Source organism: Scyliorhinus torazame, chromosome 10, assembly GCF_047496885.1.
Source record: "Scyliorhinus torazame isolate Kashiwa2021f chromosome 10, sScyTor2.1, whole genome shotgun sequence".
NCBI classification, from domain to species: Eukaryota; Metazoa; Chordata; class Chondrichthyes; order Carcharhiniformes; family Scyliorhinidae; genus Scyliorhinus; species Scyliorhinus torazame.
This window is the reverse complement of record NC_092716.1, coordinates 2,159,517-2,180,206: the sequence shown is the minus strand read 5'-3', so window position 1 is coordinate 2,180,206 and position 20,690 is coordinate 2,159,517. Positions and strand designations below refer to the sequence as shown.

General features: G+C 46.4%; 1 protein-coding gene across 8 annotated transcripts in view; it reads right to left on the bottom strand.

The window, feature by feature from the left end:
• The window catches only part of zc3h18 (zinc finger CCCH-type containing 18), a 319,920-nt gene that overhangs the window by 216,351 nt on the left and 82,879 nt on the right, over positions 1-20,690 (bottom strand). For all 8 annotated transcript variants that reach the window (XM_072517731.1, XM_072517738.1, XM_072517736.1 and 5 more), the window contains one exon: positions 8,713-8,797. In XM_072517731.1, coding sequence (XP_072373832.1) covers positions 8,713-8,797 — 85 coding nt within the window. The remainder of the gene's footprint in view (positions 1-8,712; positions 8,798-20,690) is intronic.

Genomic DNA, 20,690 nt, shown 5'->3' with positions numbered 1-20,690 from the left:
TACATCAATGTTGACACTTTTGGGGCTGGAGCGGAGGGTAGATTCACTGTGGAACATCCGCGATGCTGAGCAGGCCTTGGATAGTACATTCGGTGAGGTGGTCACATCGCAGGTGAGGATTGAACAGACAAGGGCATGGGTGAACACCACGCAAAGTAGAGGAAGGCAGGTAGTGCAGGAGTCCCCTGTGGCCATCCCCCTTTCTAAACAATGTACTGTTTTGGATACTGTTGGGGGAGCTGATCATGTAGGTGCAGTGACAGCCAACTTCATGGCACCATGAGTAGGTCTTCTGCACAAAGGGGGAGGAGGAAGCACAGCAGGGCTATCTTGGCAGCGGATTCAATTGTATGGGGAACAGACAGGCGTTTCTGTGGCTGCAAATCGATGGTAAGCTGCCTCCCTGGTGCCAGGGTCAAGGATGTCGCTGAACGTCTGAAGGGCATACTGAAGTAAGATGGCAAACAGGCAGATATTGTGGTACACATTGGCACCAACGACATAGGTAGAAAAAGGGATGAGATAAAAGCAAGCAGAATTTAGAGCTAGGAAGTAATTTAAAAAACAAGACCCAATAGAAGAGCAGGTACGCAGGCAAATTTCAGAGAAGTATAAAAGCAATAGGGTAGTGACAGTGAGGGATTTCAACTTCCCCAACATTAACTGGGGTAGAAAGGTTTAGAGGGAGCAGAATTCTTAACATGCATCCAGAAGAACCTTTTAAGCCAGTACGTAGAAGGTCCTACAAGAGGGGGCAGTCCTGGACTTACTTTTAGATAACAAATCCTGACAAGTGGTTGAAGTATTAGCGGGGGAGCATCTTGCAGACAGTGATCATAACTCTGTTAGATTCAAGATTGCTATGGAAAAGGACAAAGATGGGTCTGAAATCAAAGTTCTAAACTGGGTTGAAAGCCAATTTTAATAAGATCAGATGTGATTTGGCCAGAGTGGACTGGGAGCAAACACTTAGGTAAATCTGTAGAACAGTGGGACGCATTCACAAGGAAATAGGGAGAGTACAGAGCCAATATGTTCCAATCAGGAAAAAGGATAGGACCAAAAAAATCCAGTGAACACTGGATATCGAGGGATATGCAGCATTGGATAAGGAAAAAAGGGGATGCTTATGGCAGATATCGACGGCTCAAAACAGTGGAAGCCTAAGGGAAGCATAGAATGTGTAAAATTTAAAAAATAAATTAGGATGGTAAACAGGGGACATGAAAGGGTACTGGCAGGTAAAGTAAAGGAAAATCCTAGGTTGTTTAACAAGTACATTAAGGGTAAAAGGATAACTAGGGAAAGAGTAAGTTCCATTTGTACGTTGAGCCAGAGGATATCGGTAGGGTTTGAAATGAACACTGAGTCAGTGTTCACTCGTGAGAGGGACAGTGTGGCCACAGAAATTGGGAAGAACGACTGTTATGAAATTAAAGAGATTAACATAGGCAGAGAGGAGGTTCTGAGTGATCTTAAAAGTAGACAAATCTTAGGGTCAGATAAAATATATCCCAGGTAGTTGAGAGAAGCAAGGGAGAAAATAGCAGGGGTGCCGGCAACAATTATCAATTCCTCTCTGGCCACAGGAGAAGTGCCGGGGGACTAGAGGATAGTCAATGTGGTGCCATTATTCAAGAAGGGAGGAAGGGATAAACAAGGAAACTAAAGGCCAGTCAGTCAGTCAGTGGTGGGGAAACTATTGGAAAGAATTCTGAGACACAGAATTAATCTGCATCTGGAGAGGCCGGGATTAATCAAGAACAGTCAGCATGGTTTCGTTAAGGGGAGGTCATGTCTGATCACCTCGACTGAATATTTCGAAGGTGACCAGGTGTATAGATGAGGGCAATGCATTTGACGTAATCTACTTGGACTTCAGCAAGGCTTTTGATGAGGTCCCACATAGACTGATAGCGAAGTAAGTTCCCATGGGACCCAAGGAAATTTGGCAAATTGGATCCAAAATTGGCTGAATGGCAAGAAGCAGAGGGTGATGGTCGAGGAGTGTTTTTCTGACTTGAAGCCCGTGTCCAGTGGGGTCCCGCACGGATCAGTGTTGGGGCCCTTGCTGTTTTGGGTTTATATAAATGATTTAGACATAAATGTAGGAGGGTTGATCAGTAGGTTTGCGGATAATACAAAAATTGGTGGGGTGGTAAATAGTGAGGAGGACAGCCTTTGATTACAGGAGGATATCGACAGGCTGGTCAGATGGGGGTCATCAGTGGCAAATGGAGTCCAACCCACATAAATATGAGCTGATGCACTTGGACAGGACAAACAAGGCAAAGGAATACATGATAAACGACAGGACCCTGGGAAGCACCAAGGATCAGAGGGACATTGGTTTGCATGTATACTGTTCTCTGAAGGCAGCAAAGCAGGTGGATACAGTGGTTAAGAAGGCATATGGTATATTTGCCTTTATTTGCCTTTGGGCAGCGCGGTAGCACAGTTGCTTCACAGCTCCAGGGTCCCAGGTTCGATTCCCAGCTTGGGTCACTTTCTGTGCGGAGTCTGCACATTCTCCCCGTGTCTGGGTGGGTTTCCTCCGGGTGCTCCGGTTTCCTCCCACAGTCCAAAGATGTGCAGGTTAGGTGGATTGGCCATGATAAATTGCCCTTAGTGTCCAAAAAGGTTAGGTGAGGTTACTGGGTTACGGGGATAGGGTGGAAGCGTGGGCCTAAATAGGACGTTCTTTCCAAGAGCGTAAAGTACACTTCCAACATAAGTGTACTTTACCTGAATGCTCGTAGTATTCGGAATAAGGTAAATGAGTTGATGGGGCAAATCATCGTGAATGACTATGATTTAGTGGCCATTACTGAAACATGGTTAAAGGATGGTCACGACTGGGAGTTAAATATCCAAGGGTATCAAACTATTCGGAAGGAAAGAGTGGATGGTAAAAGAGGTGGTGTAGCTCTGTTATTTAAGGATGACATCCGGGCAATAGTAAGGGACGACATCGGTGCTATGGAGGATAAGGTTGAATCTATTTGGGTGGAAGTCAGGAAAAGTAAGGCGAAAAAGTCACTGATAGGAGTAGTCTATAGGCCACCAAATAGTAACATTATGATGGGGCAGGCAATAAACAAAGAAATAACTGATGCATGTCGAAATGGTACAGCAGTTATCATGGGGGATTTTAATTTACATGTCGACTGGTTTAACCAGGTCGGTCAAGGCAGCCTTGAGGAGGAGTTTATAGAATGTATCCGCGATAGTTTCCTAGAACAGTATGTAATGGAACCTACGAGGGAACAAGCGGTCCTAGATCTGGTCCTGTGTAATGTGACAGGATTGATTCATGATCTCATAGTTAGGGATCCTCTCGGAAGGAGCGATCACAATATGGTGTAATTTAAAATACAGATGGAGGGTGAGAAGGTAAAATCAAGCACTAGTGTTTTGTGCTTAAACAAAGGAGATTACAATGGGATGAGAGAAGAACTAGCTAAGGTAGACTGGGAGCAAAGACATTGTGGTGAAACAGTTGAGGAACAGTGGAGAACCTTCCAAGCGATTTTTCAGTGCTCAGCAAAGGTTTATACCAACAAAAAGGAAGGATGGTAGAAAGAGGGAAAATCGACCGTGGATATCTAAGGAAATAAGGAAGAGTATCAAATTGAAGGAAAAAGCATACAAAGTGGCAAAGATTAGTGAGAGACTAGAGGACTGGGAAATCTTTAGGGGGCAACAGAAAGCTATAAAGAAGAGTAAGACAGATTATGAGAGTAAACTTGCTCAGAATATAAAAACAGATAGTAAAAGTTTCTACAAATATATCAAACACAAAAGAGTGGCTAAGGTAAATATTGGTCCTTTAGAGGATGAGAAGGGAGATTTAATAATTGGAGATGAGGAAATGGCTGAGGAACTGAACAGGTTTTTTGGGTCAGTCTTCATAGTGGAAGACACAAATAACATGCCAGTGACTGATAGAAATGAGGCTATGACAGATGAGGACCTTGAGAGGATTGTTATCACTAAGGAGGTAGTGATGGACAAGCTAATGGGGCTAAAGGTAGACAAGTCTCCTGGCCCTGATGGAATGCATCCCAGAGTGCTAAAAGAGATGGCTAGGGAAATTGCAAATGCACTAGTGATAATTTACCAAAATTCACTAGACTCTGGGGTGTTCCCGGCGGATTGGAAATTAGCAAACTTCTCACCACTGTTTAAAAAAGGAGGTAGGCAGAAAGCGGGTAATTATAGGCCAGTGAAGCTTAACTTCGTTAGTAGGGAAGATGTTAGAATCTATCATCAAGGAAGAAATAGCGAGGCACCTGGATGGAAATTGTCCCATTAGGCAGACGCAGCATGGGTTCATAAAGGGCAGGTCGTGCCTAACTAATTTAGTGGAATTATTTGAGGACATTAACAGTGCGGTAGATAACGGGGAGCCAATGGATGTGGTATATCTGGATTTCCAGAAAGGCTTTGACAAGGTGCCACACAAAAGGTTGCTGCATAAGATAAAGATGCATGGTATTAAGGGGAAAGTAGTAGCATTGATAGAGGATTGGTTAATTAATAGAAAGCAAAGAGTGGGGATTAAAAGGTGTTTCTCTGGTTGGAAATCAGTAGCTAGTGGTGTCCCTCAGGGATCAGTGTTGGGCCCACAATTGACATAGATGGTTTGGAGTTGGGGACCAAGGGCAATGTGTCCAAATTTGCAGACGACACTAAGATGAGTGGTAAAGCAAAAAGTGCAGAGGATATCGGAAGTCTGTAGAGGGTTTTGGATAGGTTAAGTGAATGGGCGAGGGTCTGGCAGATGGAATACAATGTTGACAAATGTGAGGTTATCCATTTTGGTAGGAATAACAGCAAAAGGGATTATTATTTAAATGATAAAATATTAAAACATGCTGCTGTGCAGAGAGACCTGGGTGTGCTAGTGCATGAGTCGCAAAAAGTTGGTTTACAAGTGCAACAGGTGATTAAGAAGGCAAATGGAATTTTGTCCTTCATTGCTAGAGGGATGCAGTTTAAGACTAGGGAGGTTATGCTGCAATTGTATAAGGTGTTAGTGAGGCCACACCTGGAGTATTGTTTCAGTTTTGGTCACCTTACTTGAGAAAGGACATACTGGCACTGGAGGGTGTGCAGAGGAGATTCACTAGGTTAATCCCAGAGCTGAAGGGGTTGGATTACAAGGGGAGGTTGAGTAGACCGGGACTGTACTCGTTGGAATTTAGAAGGATGAGGGGGGATCTTATAGAAACGTATAAAATTATGAAGGGAATAGATAGGAGAGATGCGGGCAGGTTGTTTCCACTGGCGGGTGAAAGCAGAACTAGGGGGCATAGCCTCAAAATAAGGGAAGTAGATTTAGGACTGAGTTTAGGAGGAACTTCTTCACCCAAAGGGTTGTGAATCTATGGAATTCCTTGCCCAGTAAAGCAGTAGAGGCTCCTTCATTAAATGTTTTTAAGATAAAGACAGATAGTTTTTTGAAGAATAAAGGGATTAAGGGTTATGGTGTTCGGGCCGGAAAGTGTCCACAAAAGATCAGCCATGATCTCATTGAATGGCGGAGCAGGCTAGAGGGGCCAGATGGCCTACTCCTGCTCCTAGTTCTTATGTAAGAGTGAGCGCAGATTCGATGGGCCAAATGGCCTTCTTCTGCACTGTAAATTCTATGATTCTATGGTTGGCCAAGGCACAGAGTTTAAGAGCAGGGAGGTTTTGCTGGAACTGTATAAAATTTGGTTAGGCCACAAATGGAATATTGTGTGCAGTTCTTCATTCCATTATAGGAGGGATGTGATAGCACTGGAAAGGGTGCAGAGGTGATTTACCAGGACGTTGCCTGGGTTGGAGAGTTTTAGTTATGAAAACAATTGGATAGACTGGGGCTGTTTTCTTTGGAGCAAAGGAGACTTAGGGGGACATGATTGAGATGTATAAAATTATAGATAGAGTAGGCAAGAAGAAACATTTTCCCTTGGTGGAGGGATCAATCACCAGGGGGCATAGATTTAAGATAGGGGGCAGGAGGTTTTGAGAGGTTGTGAGGAAAAATATTTACGCCCAGAGGGTGTTGGGAGTCTGGAACTCGCTGCCTGAAAGAGTGGTGGAGGCAGAGACCCTCATAACATTTAAGAAGTAGTTAGATGTACACTTGCAATGGCAAGCCATACAAGGCTATGGGCCAAGTGCTGAAAATAAGATTAGAATAGTTAAGTGGTTGTTTCTGACCGACGCAGACGTGAAGTGCCGAAGGGCCATTTCTGTACTGTAGACTTCTATGACTGCTATGACTCTCCATTTCAGACATTGTTTGTTGCCTGATGACGAATGATATGGATTTGAAGAGTTTTTGTCTTCTTTATGCACTCCTGCGCATTCATCACCAGTCTTCACCATAGTTACATGTTATGGTTAGAAATCATGGGAGCAGTCACTGTCAACGGCTCAGTTAGTCCAGTCTAATAAAATGGCGACCGTTAACATATTCGTCAAATTGGGAAGTGGCCAATTTATCTATTGATGGACAAATTTTTGTAATCTTTCCCAGTTTTCATATACATTTCCATACAGACATAAAGCATTACCATCCTATGCCATGAAGAGGTTAGGATCGCCAATTCTTCAGGATTGTTCTGGAGTTTCCAGGAATTAAAGATTCATCTCCTGGATACTGCTGCGAGCAACCCATGGAAAATCATAGGGCTTTCTTTTTTAATGATTGTGTTCTTCTCCACCTTCCCTTGTTTTCTTTGAACACTATTTCCTTCGCTAGAGAGTCCAGAAGAAGAATCCATGGCCTCAGAATAAGGGGTTGGCCATTTAGGGCAGAGACAAGGAGGAATGTGCCCACTGAGAAAGTTGTGAATCTTTGGAATTATTTTTTATTTTTTAAAAAAGAGTTTCCAATTCATTTTTTCCAAGGGGCAATTTAGCGTGGCGAATCCACCTAACCTGCACATCTTTGGGTTGTAGTGGTGAGACCCACGCAGGCACGGGGAGAATGTGCAAACTCCACACAGTGAATGACTCGGGGCTGGGATCAAACCCGCGTCATTGGCGCCGTAGGCAGCAGTGCTAATCACTACACTGCCCTGAATCTTTGGAATTCTTAACCCCAAATGGTTGTGGTCGCTTGAGTCGTATAGAGTATTTAATGCTGAGATTGAATGATTTTTGGATGCTAAGGGAAAGAGAAATCAAGGTCAAAGATGAGGCATGATTATACTGAATGACGGAACATACTTGAAGCAGAACAGCCTAATCCAGCTACATCTTATACTATTGCTCATGATAATTCTGCTGCCTTCCTTCACATTGAAGCACTTTAGTACATTTTTGCCATGTCACAAAAGCTCAACAAAATCAATTTTGTCCAGTGAGCTGAATTTTAAAGTAATCGGAGATATTATTGAAGCAAGTGGTTACGGCAAAGATCACTACTTTTCTATGGTAAATATTTTTAGCAAAAGATTCAGGACTATTCAGGGAGTAGTGAGATTAGTTTTGTAATGAATTTCCAGTCAGCACAAACATGATGGGATCTAATTGCAACGTGGTCATCTAATAATTCCTTCAAATAATGTATTAATAAACAATCATACCTCCATAACTTAAATATGTTGGCTGAGCATTGTTTTGTTTGAGTGGAAGGGGAATGGGGGGCTGGGGATCAAAAATAACACCCCCCACAGTCATCTGAGGTTAGGGTCTGATGGACGATGATACTGGCAATGCTCTACCCCATGCATCAAGGGAAGAAAAGCAACATGAAAATATTTTGTATAAGCTCAATGCAGCAGAAGCTGGAAATGCAAAGTAAAAACAAAGTGCTGGAAAACTCATTAGGTCAGGCATTATCCATGGAAAGGACGAAGGGTTTAACTTTTTAGGAACATCTCTGTCAGAACAGTCCTGACAATAAGTTATTCATCAAAAGTTAATTTTCTTCATAGATGCTGCCTGTTCTACTGAAATGTTGCACTCAGTCTGTCAGAGCAGAGCTGCTGCTACATCACCTCTTCTATGATGAGCATGGTTCCTTCTTTAAAAATCAGTGGAGGCATCAAATGCAGATTAGTGCGGCATGGAGGCGCAGTGGTTAGCACTGCTGCCTCACGGCACCAAGGACCCTGGTTCAATCCCGGCTCTGGGTCACTCTCTGCGTGGAGTTCTCCCTGTGTCTGTGTGGCTCTCACCCCGCACAACCCAAAAGATGTGCTGGGTAGGTGGATTGGCCATGCTAAATTGCCCCTTAATTGGGAAAGAAAATGAATTGGGTACTCTTAAATTTAAAAAAAGAGGGGAAAAAATGCAGATCAGAAAATGATAACCTGATTGGAATGATGCAGCTCGATCCACCAAAATTCTCAAAATTACAGTACTTTTAGACACAAGAACAAATTATACAAGAACCATACAGAACACAGCCTTCACTGGGAACAGCTTGCATTTGTTTACATGGTTTATTTAATTGCATTTTCTTATCATGCCTCAGCTCAACTGCCAGCTGATGAATGACAATTTAAACTTCAGAGAAATTTAGATCTAAACTTAAATTCCACCAGAGAATCCAGGTGAAACACATGTTAGGAGAGATGATGATGTGCAAACTACTCTTTCATCTTTTACTTCGGACAGTATCTGAATGCCGATTTATTCTAATTCTCACAAACATTCACTAACTATTCTAGATCCAATGCCAGAGCTCTAAATCCTTGAGTCAGTGATTACCTTTAATGTAGAATCTGCAGATGGGCTTTGGTCGGACTTTTCTCTCGTTGGGATCTTTCACTTCGCCTTCCTCAAGATCGTCATCCTAGCAACAGGTTAAAAAAGGAACAGAGTGTAAAACCAAACACAGCTGACATCAACAGCCCCAAAATAGGAGCCAATGGAGTAAGTGGGCACGACAAGTTCAAAATTCATTATGACATCCACAGCTGGATAATCTACCAACACATGTTCCCCAGTAATGGCACTGGCTTCCAATATATTATCACAATAATTCACACCCTTAATGCTCGGTGACACAGTTTTGTGCAAACGTACTATTTCCTGAAATTCGTATACCTCTGCATAATTTCTTAGGTAACGGTGGTAGAATAGGGAAGGCATGGTGGTATTGTCACTGGACTAGGAATCCAGAGACCGAGGGTAATGCTCTGTGGTCCTGAGTTCGAATCCCACCATAGCAGATGGTGAAACTTGAATTCAATAAAAATCTGGAATTAAAAGTCTACTGACAACCATGAAACCATTGTCGATTGTCGTAAAAACCCATCAGGTTCACTAATGTCCGCCAGGGAAGGAAATCTGCCGTCCTTACCTAGTCTGACCTACATGTGACTCCAGATCCACACAGCGATGCGGTTGACTCTGAACTGAAGAATCTGCCCTTCACTGAAATGGCCGAGCAAACCGCTCAGTTCAAGAGCAATTAGGGATGGGCCACAAACGCTGCCCCAGCCAGTGATTCCCACATCCCAAGAACAAATTGAAAAAAAATATCTTATATAAATGGTATATAATACAGAAATAAAGATCACATGAATAGGAATAATTTCATTTTGGATATAAACACTAAAATCAAAGCAAGACACACAATTAATGAGAGCAACCAATTGCTGTTATAAAACTTCAGTAGTTCGGGAATAAAACTGGTTCAGGGAATTCAACTGTACTTCACTACCAGCAATGAGTAAATTTGTAGGATTCTGTGTATAGTTGGAAGGGTCAAGTGTAGATGTAGACAATCCCCTGGCACTATTTTGAAGAGAAGGGAAGCAAACTCTGGTGTCCTGGCTGATATTTATCCCCTCAAATCACAATCTCACAGAAGGGGCCATTCTGCCCATTGGCCGTGATGACTCTGAATGAGCAATTCACCTAGTGCCACTCCCCCACCTTCTTTCCATAACCCTGCACATTCTTCCTCTGCAGATAATAATCAAAACCCCTTCCGAATGCCTCCATTGAATCTGCCTCCACCACAGACTCAGACAGTGTATTCCAGATCTTAGCCACTCGCTGTGTGAAAAGGTTTCTCCTCATGTCGCCATTGTTTCTTATAACAATTACCTTCAATCTGTGTTGTCGCGTTCTCGATCCTTTCGCCTGTGGAACATTTTTCAATAGACAATAGAACATTACAGCACAGTACAGGCCCTTCCTGATCTACTCTGTCCAGGCCCCTCATCCCAGGACCATTCTTGTTCATGTCTCCACATCCTCCCTTCAGTTGAACCTGTGTTTTATACAAGTTTAACAAAACCTCCTATACTCTACGCTCCCATTAGGATTCTGTATGTTTTATGAACGGCGCTCTCAACCTGTCCTGACACCTTCATTTTTTCTTTTAATTCATTCATGGGATGTGGGCGTTGCTGACTGGGTCAGCATTTATTGTGGATTGCTATGGATCTGGAGTAATGACAACAGATATTCTTCCCTCATGGATGTGAGTGAACTAGATGGGTTTTTACAACAATCATTTCATGGTCATCATTAGACTTTATAATTCCAGATTTTTATTAAATTCTAATTTCACCATCTGCCACAGTTGAATTCACACCTGGGTTCCCAGTGCATTACCCTGGGTTTCTGGATTATTCGTCCAGCGGCAATACTACTGCACCACTGCCTCCCCACAATGACTTATGTACCTGTCTTGGTGTCCATGTACATAGATCCCTGAAAGTTGCCACCCAGGTTGAGAGGGTTGTTAAGAAGGCGTACGGTGTGTTAGCTTTTATTGGTAGAGGGGTTGAGTTTCGGAGCCATGAGGGCATGTTGCAGCTGTACAACTCTGGTGCGGCCGCATTTGGAGTATTGCGTGCAATTCTGGTCACCGCATTATAGGAAGGATGTGGAAGCATTGGAAAGGGTGCAGAGGAGATTTACCAGAATGTTGCCAGGTATGGAGAGAAGGTCTTATGAGGAAAGGCTGAGGGACATGAGGCTGTTTTCGTTAGAGAGAAGGTTAAGAGGTGACTTAATTGAGGCATACAAGATGATCAGAGGATTGGATAGGGTGGACAGTGAGAGCCTTTTTCCTCGGATGGTGATGTCTAGCACGAGGGGACATAGCTTTAAATTTAGGGGAGATAGATATAGGACAGATGTCAGAGGTAGGTTCTTTACTCAGAGAGTAGTTAGGGTGTGGAATGCCCTGCCTGCAACAGTAGTGGACTCGCCAACACTAATTCAAATGACCATTGGATAGACATATGGACGATAAGGGAATCGTGTCGATGGGCTTTAGAGTGGTTTCACAGGTCCTGCGCTGTAATGTTCTATGTTCTATGTATACCCAGGTCCCTCTGCTCCTGCACTTCTATAGAATTGTACCCACTTCTTTTATACTGTCTCTCCCTGTTCTTTCTACCAAAGTGAATCGGTTCACATTTCCCCGATATTGAACTAAATCTGCCGCTTGATCGCCCACTCCACCAACTTGACTGTGACCTTTTGAAGTTCTACATCGTTCTCGTCAAAGCTCCCAATGTTTCCAAATTTCGTATCAGCCGGCAAACTGTGAAATTGTGCCCTATACACCAAGGTATAGAGCAACATATACCTGGAAGAGAAAGAGTCCCAACACTGACCCCTGGGGAACTCCATCACAAGCCATACATCATTCCAAAAGATTCCCCATCAATCATGACTCTTTGTTCCCTGTCACTCAGCTAATTCAAATCCATGCTGCTGCTGTCCTCTGAATTCCAGAAACTCTAGCTTTGCTCACAGGTCTGTTGTGCGGCACTGTATCAAATGCCTTTTGGGAGTCCATGTAATTCACATCAACAGCATTAAATCTTCTCTGTTAACTCCTGAAAATGCTCTAGCAAGTTAGTTAAATATATCAAAACAGACTTAGGCCATTATGACATTACTGTTTGTGGGAGATTGTTGTGCACAGATTGGCTGCCACGTTTCCTACTTTACAACAGTGACTACACTTCCAAAGTGCTTCATTGGCTCGAAAATGATTTTGAGATGTCTAGTGCTCAGGAAAGGCACTAGCTAAATGCAAGGTTTTTTAAAAATCGCACTTCATGTTTCAAATGGACTCATTAATTGACCTAGCTGTTCTTGGTAAAACTTTATACTTGTATTTATGGAACGTCATAAAGATGTTGTATGAATAGCCTTGCTGATAGAATATAGGAAAACAGTAATAACGTGGAGTATTGGTCTGAAGTTGATTAGAGAACAGGAAGTAATGGTTAATCATATTTTTCAGACAAGGTTGTACAGAATGTTGTCTCAGTGGACATTGTTGGACAGCTGTTCATCATATATGTATATAATCTGGATTTGAGTAACAAGGGCACATGGGTAAATTTCCAACTTGGCCTTGGGTGGAAACCTGTGCTGTGGATCAAATGTGTGTGTAAGGATCCAACTTTTTAAACCCTGTTTTCCCTGTGTATTCCCTTTAGATTCTGTTATTTTGGCTTTTATAATTCTTGTACCTGGACAATTAATAGGGCCTACACTGTTAAAATGGACTTCACCTTTATTTTGTTTTAAGTAATCCAGTAGGATGTGCTAGCATTGGTGGTGACTCAACTTGATGAACATGGCTGTTGGCCAATGAGTGTTTGCTTTGCCGGGCTCTTGGCTGATATGCTGATTGGTGCTGACTGTTATGGAATGTACTGCCAAGAACAGGAAGGCTTCATCTGTTTTTTTGCTTCGGTTTGATCAAGTAGCTGGAGGATCAAAGCCCTGACCTCTCTCTCTTACCTGACAAGACCATAAGACATAGGAGCAGAATTAGGCCACTCGGCCCATCGAGTCTGCTCCGCCATTCAATCATGGCTGATATTTTCTCATCCCCATTCTCCTGCCTTCTCCCCATCACCCCGATCCTCTTATTGCTCAAGAACCTATCTATCTCTGTCTTTTTTTTAAAAATATATTTTATTCAAAATTTTTGGCCAACCATAACAGTACATTGTGTATCTTTTACACAGTAATATAACAATATAAATAACAATGGCCAGTTTTTTAAAACAAGAAATAAATAATATATAAACAACTTCAAAATTAAAAAACAAAACTACATGGCAACTGCCTTGTCCCAAATAAATACTCTCCAAAAATACAATTCAGCAGTCCAGTATACAATTACCTATAACAACAACCTATACATATTATACTTATACACTAACATCCCTGAGAGTCCTCCCCCCCCCCCCCCCCCCCCCGGGTTGCTGCTGCTGTCTTCTTCTTTTCCATTCCCTCTATCTTTCTGTGAGGTATTCGACGAACGGTTGCCACCGCCTGGTGAACCCTTGAGCCGATCCCCTTAGGACGAACTTAATCCGTTCCAGCTTTATAAACCCTGCCATGTCATTTATCCAGGTCTCCACACCCGGGGGCTTGGCTTCCTTCCACATCAACAGTATCCTGCGCCGGGCTACTAGGGACGCAAAGGCCAAAACATCAGCCTCTTTCGCCTCCTGCACTCCCGGCTCTTCTGCAACCCCGAATATAGCCAAGCCCCAGCTTGGTTCGACCTGGACCCCCACCACCTTCGAAAGCACCTTTGTCACCCCCACCCAAAACCCCTGTAGTGCCGGACATGACCAGAACATGTGGGTGTGATTCGCTGGGCTTCTCGAGCATCTCGCTCTCCAAAAAATTTACTGAGCCGTGCTCCAGTCATATGCGCCGTGTAACACCTTAAATTGTATCAGGCTTAGCCTGGCACACGAGGACGATGAGTTTACCCTACTTAGGGCATCAGCCCACAGCCCCTCCTCAATCTCCTCCCCCAGCTCTTCTTCCCATTTCCCTTTCAGCTGATCTACCATAATCTCCCCCTCGTCCCTCATTTCCCTATATATGTCTGATACCTTACCGTCCCCCACCCATGTCTTTGAGATCACTCTGTCCTGCACCTCCTGCGTCGGGAGCTGCAGGGAATTCCCTCACCTGTTGCCTCGCAAAAGCCCTCAGTTGCATATACCGGAATGCATTCCCTTGGGGCAACCCATATTTTTCGGTCAGCGCTCCCAGACTTGCAAACGTCCCATCTACAAACAGATCTCTCAATTGTGTTACTCCTGCTCTTTGCCATGTTCCAAATCCCCCATCCATTCTCCCCGGAGCAAACCTATGGTTATTTCTTATCGGGGACCACACCGAGGGTCCCGTCTTTCCCCTATGCCATCTCCACTGCCCCCAAATTTTCAGAGTAGCCACCACCACCGGGCTTGTGGTGTATTTCTTCGGTGAGAACGGCAACGGCGCCGTCACCATAGCTTGTAGGCTAGTCCCCCTGCAGGATGCCCTCTCCAATCTCTTCCACGCCGCTCCCTCCTCTTCTCCCATCCACTTACATACCATTGAGATATTGGCGGCCCAGTAGTACTCACTTAGGCTCGGTAGTGCCAGCCCCCCCCATCCCTACTACGCTGCAAAAATCCCTTCCTCACTCTCGGGGTCTTCCCGGCCCACACAAAACTCATGATACTCTTCTCAATCCTTTTGAAAAAAGCCTTCGTGATCACCACCGGGAGGCACTGAAACACAAAGAGGAATCTCGGGAGGACCACCATTTTAACCGCCTGCACCCTCCCTGCCAGTGACAGGGATACCATGTCCCATCTCTTGAAGTCCTCCTCCATCTGTTCCACCAACCGCGTTAAATTTAACCTATGCAATGTACCCCAATTCTTGGCTATCTGGCTCCCCAAGTAGCGAAAGTCCCTTGTTACCTTCCTCAGCGGTAAGTCCTCTATTTCTCTGCTCTGCTCCCCTGGATGCACCACAAACAACTCACTTTTCCCCATGTTCAGTTTATATCCTGAAAATTCTCCAAACTCCCCAAGTATCCGCATTATCTCTGGCATCCCCTCCGCCGGGTCCGCCACATACAACAACAAATCGTCCGCATACAGAGATACCCGGTGTTCTTCTCCTCCCCTGAGTACTCCCCTCCACTTCCTGGAACCCCTCAATGCTATTGCCAGGTGCTCAATCGCCAGTGCAAACAATAATGGGGACAGAGGACATCCCTGCCTCGTCCCTCTATGGAGCCGAAAATACGCAGACCCCCGTCCATTCGTGACCACGCTCGCCATCGGGGCCCTATACAGCAGCTGTACCCATCTAATATACTCATCTCCAAAGCCAAATCTCCTCAACACCTCCCACAAATAATCCCACTCCACTCTATCAAATGCTTTCTCGGCATCCATCGCCACCACTATCTCCGCTTCCCCCTCTGGTGGGGGCATCATCATTACCCCTAGCAGCCTCCGTATATTCGTATTCAGCTGTCTCCCCTTCACAAACCCAGTTTGGTCCTCATGGACCACCCCCGGGACACAATCCTCTATCCTCATTGCCATTACCTTGGCCAGAATCTTAGCGTCTACGTTCAGGAGGGAAATAGGCCTATAGGACCCGCATTGCAGCGGGTCTTTTTCCTTCTTTAGGAGAAGCGATATCGTTGCCTCTGACATAGTCGGGGGCAGCTGTCCCCTTTCCCTCGCCTCATTAAAGGTTCTCATCAGTAGCGGGGCGAGCAAGTCCACATATTTCCTGTAAAATTCAACTGGGAATCCATCCGGTCCCGGGGCCTTCCCCGCCTGCATGCTCCTAATTCCTTTCACTACTTCCTCCATTTCGATCTGTGCTCCCAGTCCCTCCCTCTCCTGCTCCTCCACCTTAGGAAATTCCAGCTGGTCCAGAAAACACATCATTCTCTCCTTCCCATCCGGGGGCTGAGCTTCATATAATCTTTCATAGAATGCCTTGAACACTCCATTCACTCTCTCCGCTCCCCACTCCATCTCTCCCTCCACATCCCTCACTCCCCCTATTTCCCTCGCTGCTCCCCTTTTCCTCAATTGGTGGGCCAGCAACCTGCTCGCCTTCTCCCCATATTCGTACTGTACACCCTGTGCCTTCCTCCACTGTGCCTCTGCAGTACCCGTTGTCAGCAAATCAAATTCTACGTGTAGCCTTTGCCTTTCCCTGTACAGTCCCTCCTCCGGTGCCTCCGCATATTGCCTGTCCACCCTCAGAAGTTCTTGCAGCAACCGCTCCCGTTCCCTACTCTCCTGCTTTCCTTTATGTGCCCTGATTGATATCAGCTCCCCTCTAACCACTGCCTTCAGCGCCTCCCAGGCCACTCCCACCTGGACCTCCCCATTATCATTGAGTTCCAAGTACTTTTCAATACACCCCCTCATCCGCCATTAGTCCCATGTCCATTCTCCAGGGTGGACGCCGTTCTTTTTCCTCCCCTATCTCCAAGTCCACCCAGTGTGGCGCGTGGTCCGAAATAGCTATAGCCGTATACTCCGTCCCCCTCACCTTCGGGATCAACGCCCTTCCCAAAACAAAAAAGTCTATTCGCCAATAAACTTTGTGGACATAGGAGAAAAACGAAAACTCCTTACTCCTAGGTCTGCTAAATCTCCATGGGTCTACTCCTCCCATCTGCTCCATAAAGTCTTTAAGCACCTTGGCTGCTGCCGGCCTCCTTTCAGTCCTGGACCTCGATCTGTCCAGCCCTGGTTCCAGCACCGTGTTAAAATCTCCACCCAGAAAAGACTTCCGGGTGCGGCGATGACCAGCTGAGTCGCACGTTTCGGCAGCTCCCTGTGAAACGGACTTTTGGGCTCTTGATAGGAGCCCCAACGGCAATTTTAACGGCTGAAAACACCGTGCGGTAAACCAGAAGGGTGTTCCCCCTGGACACGGATGGAAAAAGGAGAGGAAAGTGGCCGGATTGCAGCGGATCCTTTGGAACAACGGCAAGGAAGGCAAGCAGAAACCAAGATGGCGTCGGAAGGTGGCAGTTTCATATGGGGCCCTGAACAACAAGAGTTTTTGAAACGCTGCGTGGAGGAGATAAAAAAGGAAATGAAGAAAGAGTTGTTGGCCCCGATATTACAGGCGATTGAAGGGCTGAAAGAGGAACAAAAGACCCAGGAGCAGGAGCTTCGGGTCGTGAAGGCGAAAGCAGCAGAGAATGAAAACGACATACAGGGCCTGGTGGTGAAGTCGGAGATACAGGAGGCACACCAGAAACGATCTGTGGAGAGGTTGGAGGCACTGGAAAATAACGCAAGGAGGAACAACTTGAGGATTCTTGGCCTTCCTGAAGGTGTGGAGGGGGCGGACGTCGGGGCATATGTGAGCACGATGCTGCACTCGTTAATGGGAGCGGAGGCCCCGACGGGTCCGTTGGAGGTGGAGGGAGCATACCGAGTTATGGTGCGAGGACCGAGAGCAGGAGAAGCTCCCAGAGCCATAGTGGTGAGATTTCTCCGTTTTAAGGATAGAGAAATGGTCCTTAGATGGGCGAAGAAAACTCGGTGTAGTAAATGGGAGAACGCGGTGATCCGCGTCTATCAAGATTGGAGTGCGGAGGTTGGCGAGAAGGAGGGGCGAGCTTTAATCGGGCCAAAGCGGTACTTCACAAAAAAAAGATAAAGTTTGGAATGCTGCAACCGGCAAGACTGTGGGTCACATATCAAGGGAGGGCACCACTACTTTGAGACGGCGGATGAAGCGTGGACTTTTATTGTAGAAGAAAAATTGGAATGATTGGGACTACGAAAATGAACGTTTGGACAAAGTGGTGGGACGAGTGGGGGGGGGGGGGGCAAAGAGGGATTATATGATTAGATCCTGCGGTATGGTAACTTTTCTTTCTCCCACAGGTGGTGATGGGGGGAGGTGGGGAGGGAGAGGAGATGGGGGTGTTGGCCATGGGAGGCGGGGCCGAGGGAGAGGCGCGGGCTTGGTTCCCGCGCTATGATAATTATGGCGGGAATAGAGAAGCAGGAAGGAGGGGGGCGCCGCACGGGGCGAGCCGTGATCACGGGGGGAAGCCGAGGTCAGCCAGAGTTTGCTGACTTCTGGGAGCAACATGGGGGGTAGTAATTACGCTAGCGGGGGGGGGGGGGGGGGGGGGGGAATTACTGGGTTGCTGCTGCTGGGGAAAGGGGGGAGTGGGTGCGGGAAAGGATGGGCGGGGGGGCACCGTCTGGGAGAAATACAGCCGCGTGGGAACTGGGCGAGAAGCTGGAAAAAGATGATGGCTAACCGGCAAGGGGGGGGGGGGGGGGGTGGGAAGCCCCCCAACTCGGCTGATCACGTGGAACGTGAGGGGGCTTAACGGGCCGATAAAGAGGGCATGAGTACTCGCACACCTTAAGAAACTTAAAGCAGATGTGGTCATGTTACAGGAAACGCACCTGAAACTGTTAGATCAGGTTAGGTTGCGCAAAGGATGGGTAGGGGCAGGTGTTCCATTCGGGGCTGGATGCGAAAAACAGGGGGGTGGCTATATTAGTGGGGAAGCGGGTAATGTTCGAGGCAAAGACTATAGTGGCGGATAACGGGGCAGATACGTGATGGTGAGTGGCAAATTACAGGGAGAGATGGTGGTGTTTGGTAAACGTGTATGCCCCGAATTGGGACGATGCCAATTTTATGAGGCGAATGCTAGGACGCATCCCAGACCTAGAGACCGGAAAGCTGATAATGGGGGGAGACTTTAACACGGTGTTGGAACCAAGGCTGGATAGGTCGAAGTCCAGGACTGGTAGGAGGCCGGCAGCAGCCAAGTGCTTAAGGATTTTATGGAGCAGATGGGAGGGGTGGACCCCGTGGAGATTCAGTAGACCTAGGAGTAAGGAGTTCTCGTTTTTCTCCTATGTCCCATAAAGTCTATTCACGCATAGACTTTTTTGTGTTGGGTAGGGCATTGATCCCGAGGGTGAGGGGAACGGAATATACGGCTATAGCCATTTCGGATCATGCCCCACACTGGGTAGACTTGGAGATAGGGGAGGAAACAAGAGGGGCGTCCACCCTGGAGAATGGATATGGGACTAATGGCGGATGAGGGGGTGTGCTTAAGGGTGAGGGGATGCATTGAAAAGGTACTTGGAACTCAATGACAATGGGGAGGTTCAGGTGGGAATGGTCTGGGAGGCGTTGAAGGCGGTGGTTAGGGGGGAGCTGGTATCAATAAGGACACATAAAGGGAAGCAGGAGAGTAAGGAACGGGAGCGGTTGTTGCAAGAACTTTTGAGGGTGGACAGACAGTATGCGGAAGCACCGGAGGAGGGACTGTATAGGGAAAGGCAAAGGCTGCATGTGGAATTTGACTTGCTGACCACAGGCACTGCAGAGGCACAATGGAGGAAGGCGCAGGGTGTACAGTATGAATATGGAGAGAAGGCGAGCAGATTGCTGGCACACCAATTGAGGAAAAGGGGAGCAGCGAGGGAAATAGGGGGGGTGAGAGACGAAGATGGAGAGACGGAGCGGGGAGCGGAGAGAGTGAATGAAGTGTTTAAGACATTTTATAAAAAATTGTATGAAGCTCAACCCCCGGATGGGAGGGAGAGAATGATGGAGTTTTTGGATCGGCTGGAAATTCCCAAGGTGGAAGAGCAGGAAAGGATGGGATTGGGAGCACAGATCACGGTAGAAGAAGTGGTGAAAGGAATTAGGAACATGCAGACGGGAAAGGCCCCGGGACCGGACGGATTCCCAGTTGAATTTTACAGAAAATATTTGGACTTGCTCGCCCCGCTACTGACGAGGACCTTCAACGAGGCAAAGGAAAGGGGACAACTGCCCCCGACTATGTCAGAAGCAACGATATCGCTTCTTTTAAAGAAGGAAAAGGATCCGCTACAATGCGGGTCCTACAGACCAATCTCCCTCCTCAATGTAGATGCCAAGGTCTTGGCCAAGGTAATGGCAATGAGAATAGAGGAATGTGTCCCGGGGGTGGTTCATGAGGACCAAACTGGGTTTGTGAAGGGGAGACAGCTGAACACGAACATACGGAGGTTGTTAGGGGTAATGATGATGGCCCCACCAGAGGGTGAAACGGAGATAGTAGTGGCGATGGATGCCGAGAAAGCATTTGATAGAGTGGAGTGGGATTATCTGTGGGAGGTGTTGAGGAGATTTGGGTTCGGAGAGGGGTATGTTAGATGGGTGCAGCTGTTGTATAGGGCCCCAGTGGCGAGTGTGGTCACGAATGGACGGGGATCGGCATATTTTCGGCTCCATAGAGGGACAAGGCAGGGATGTCCTCTGTCTCCATTACTGTTTGCACTGGCGATTGAGCCCCTGGCGATAGCGCTGAGAGGTTCCAAGGGATGGAGGGGAATACTTAGGGGAGGAGAAGAACACCGGGTATCTTTATATGCGGATGATCTGCTACTATATGTGGCGGATCCAGCGGAGGGGATGCCAGAAATAATGCGGATACTTGGGGAGTTTGGGGATTTTTCAGGGTATAAATTGAACATGGGAAAGAGTGAGCTGTTTGTGGTGCATCCAGGGGAGCAGAGTAGAGAAATAGAAGACCTACCGTTGAGGTAACAAGAGACTTTCGTTACCTGGGGATCCAGATAGCTAAGAATTGGGGCACATTGCACAGGCTAAATTTGACGCGGTTGGTGGAACAGATGGAGGAAGATTTCAAGAGATGGGACATGGTAGCATTGTCAATGGCAGGGAGGGTGCAGGCAGTTAAGATGGTGGTCCTCCCGAGATTCCTTTTTGTGTTTCAGTGTCTCCCGGTGGTGATCACGAAGGCTTTTTTCAAAAGGATAGAAAAGAGTATTATGGGTTTTATGGGTTTTGTTTGGGCCGGGAAGACTCCGAGAGTGAGGAAGGGATTCTTACAGCGTAGTAGGGATAGGGGGGGGCTG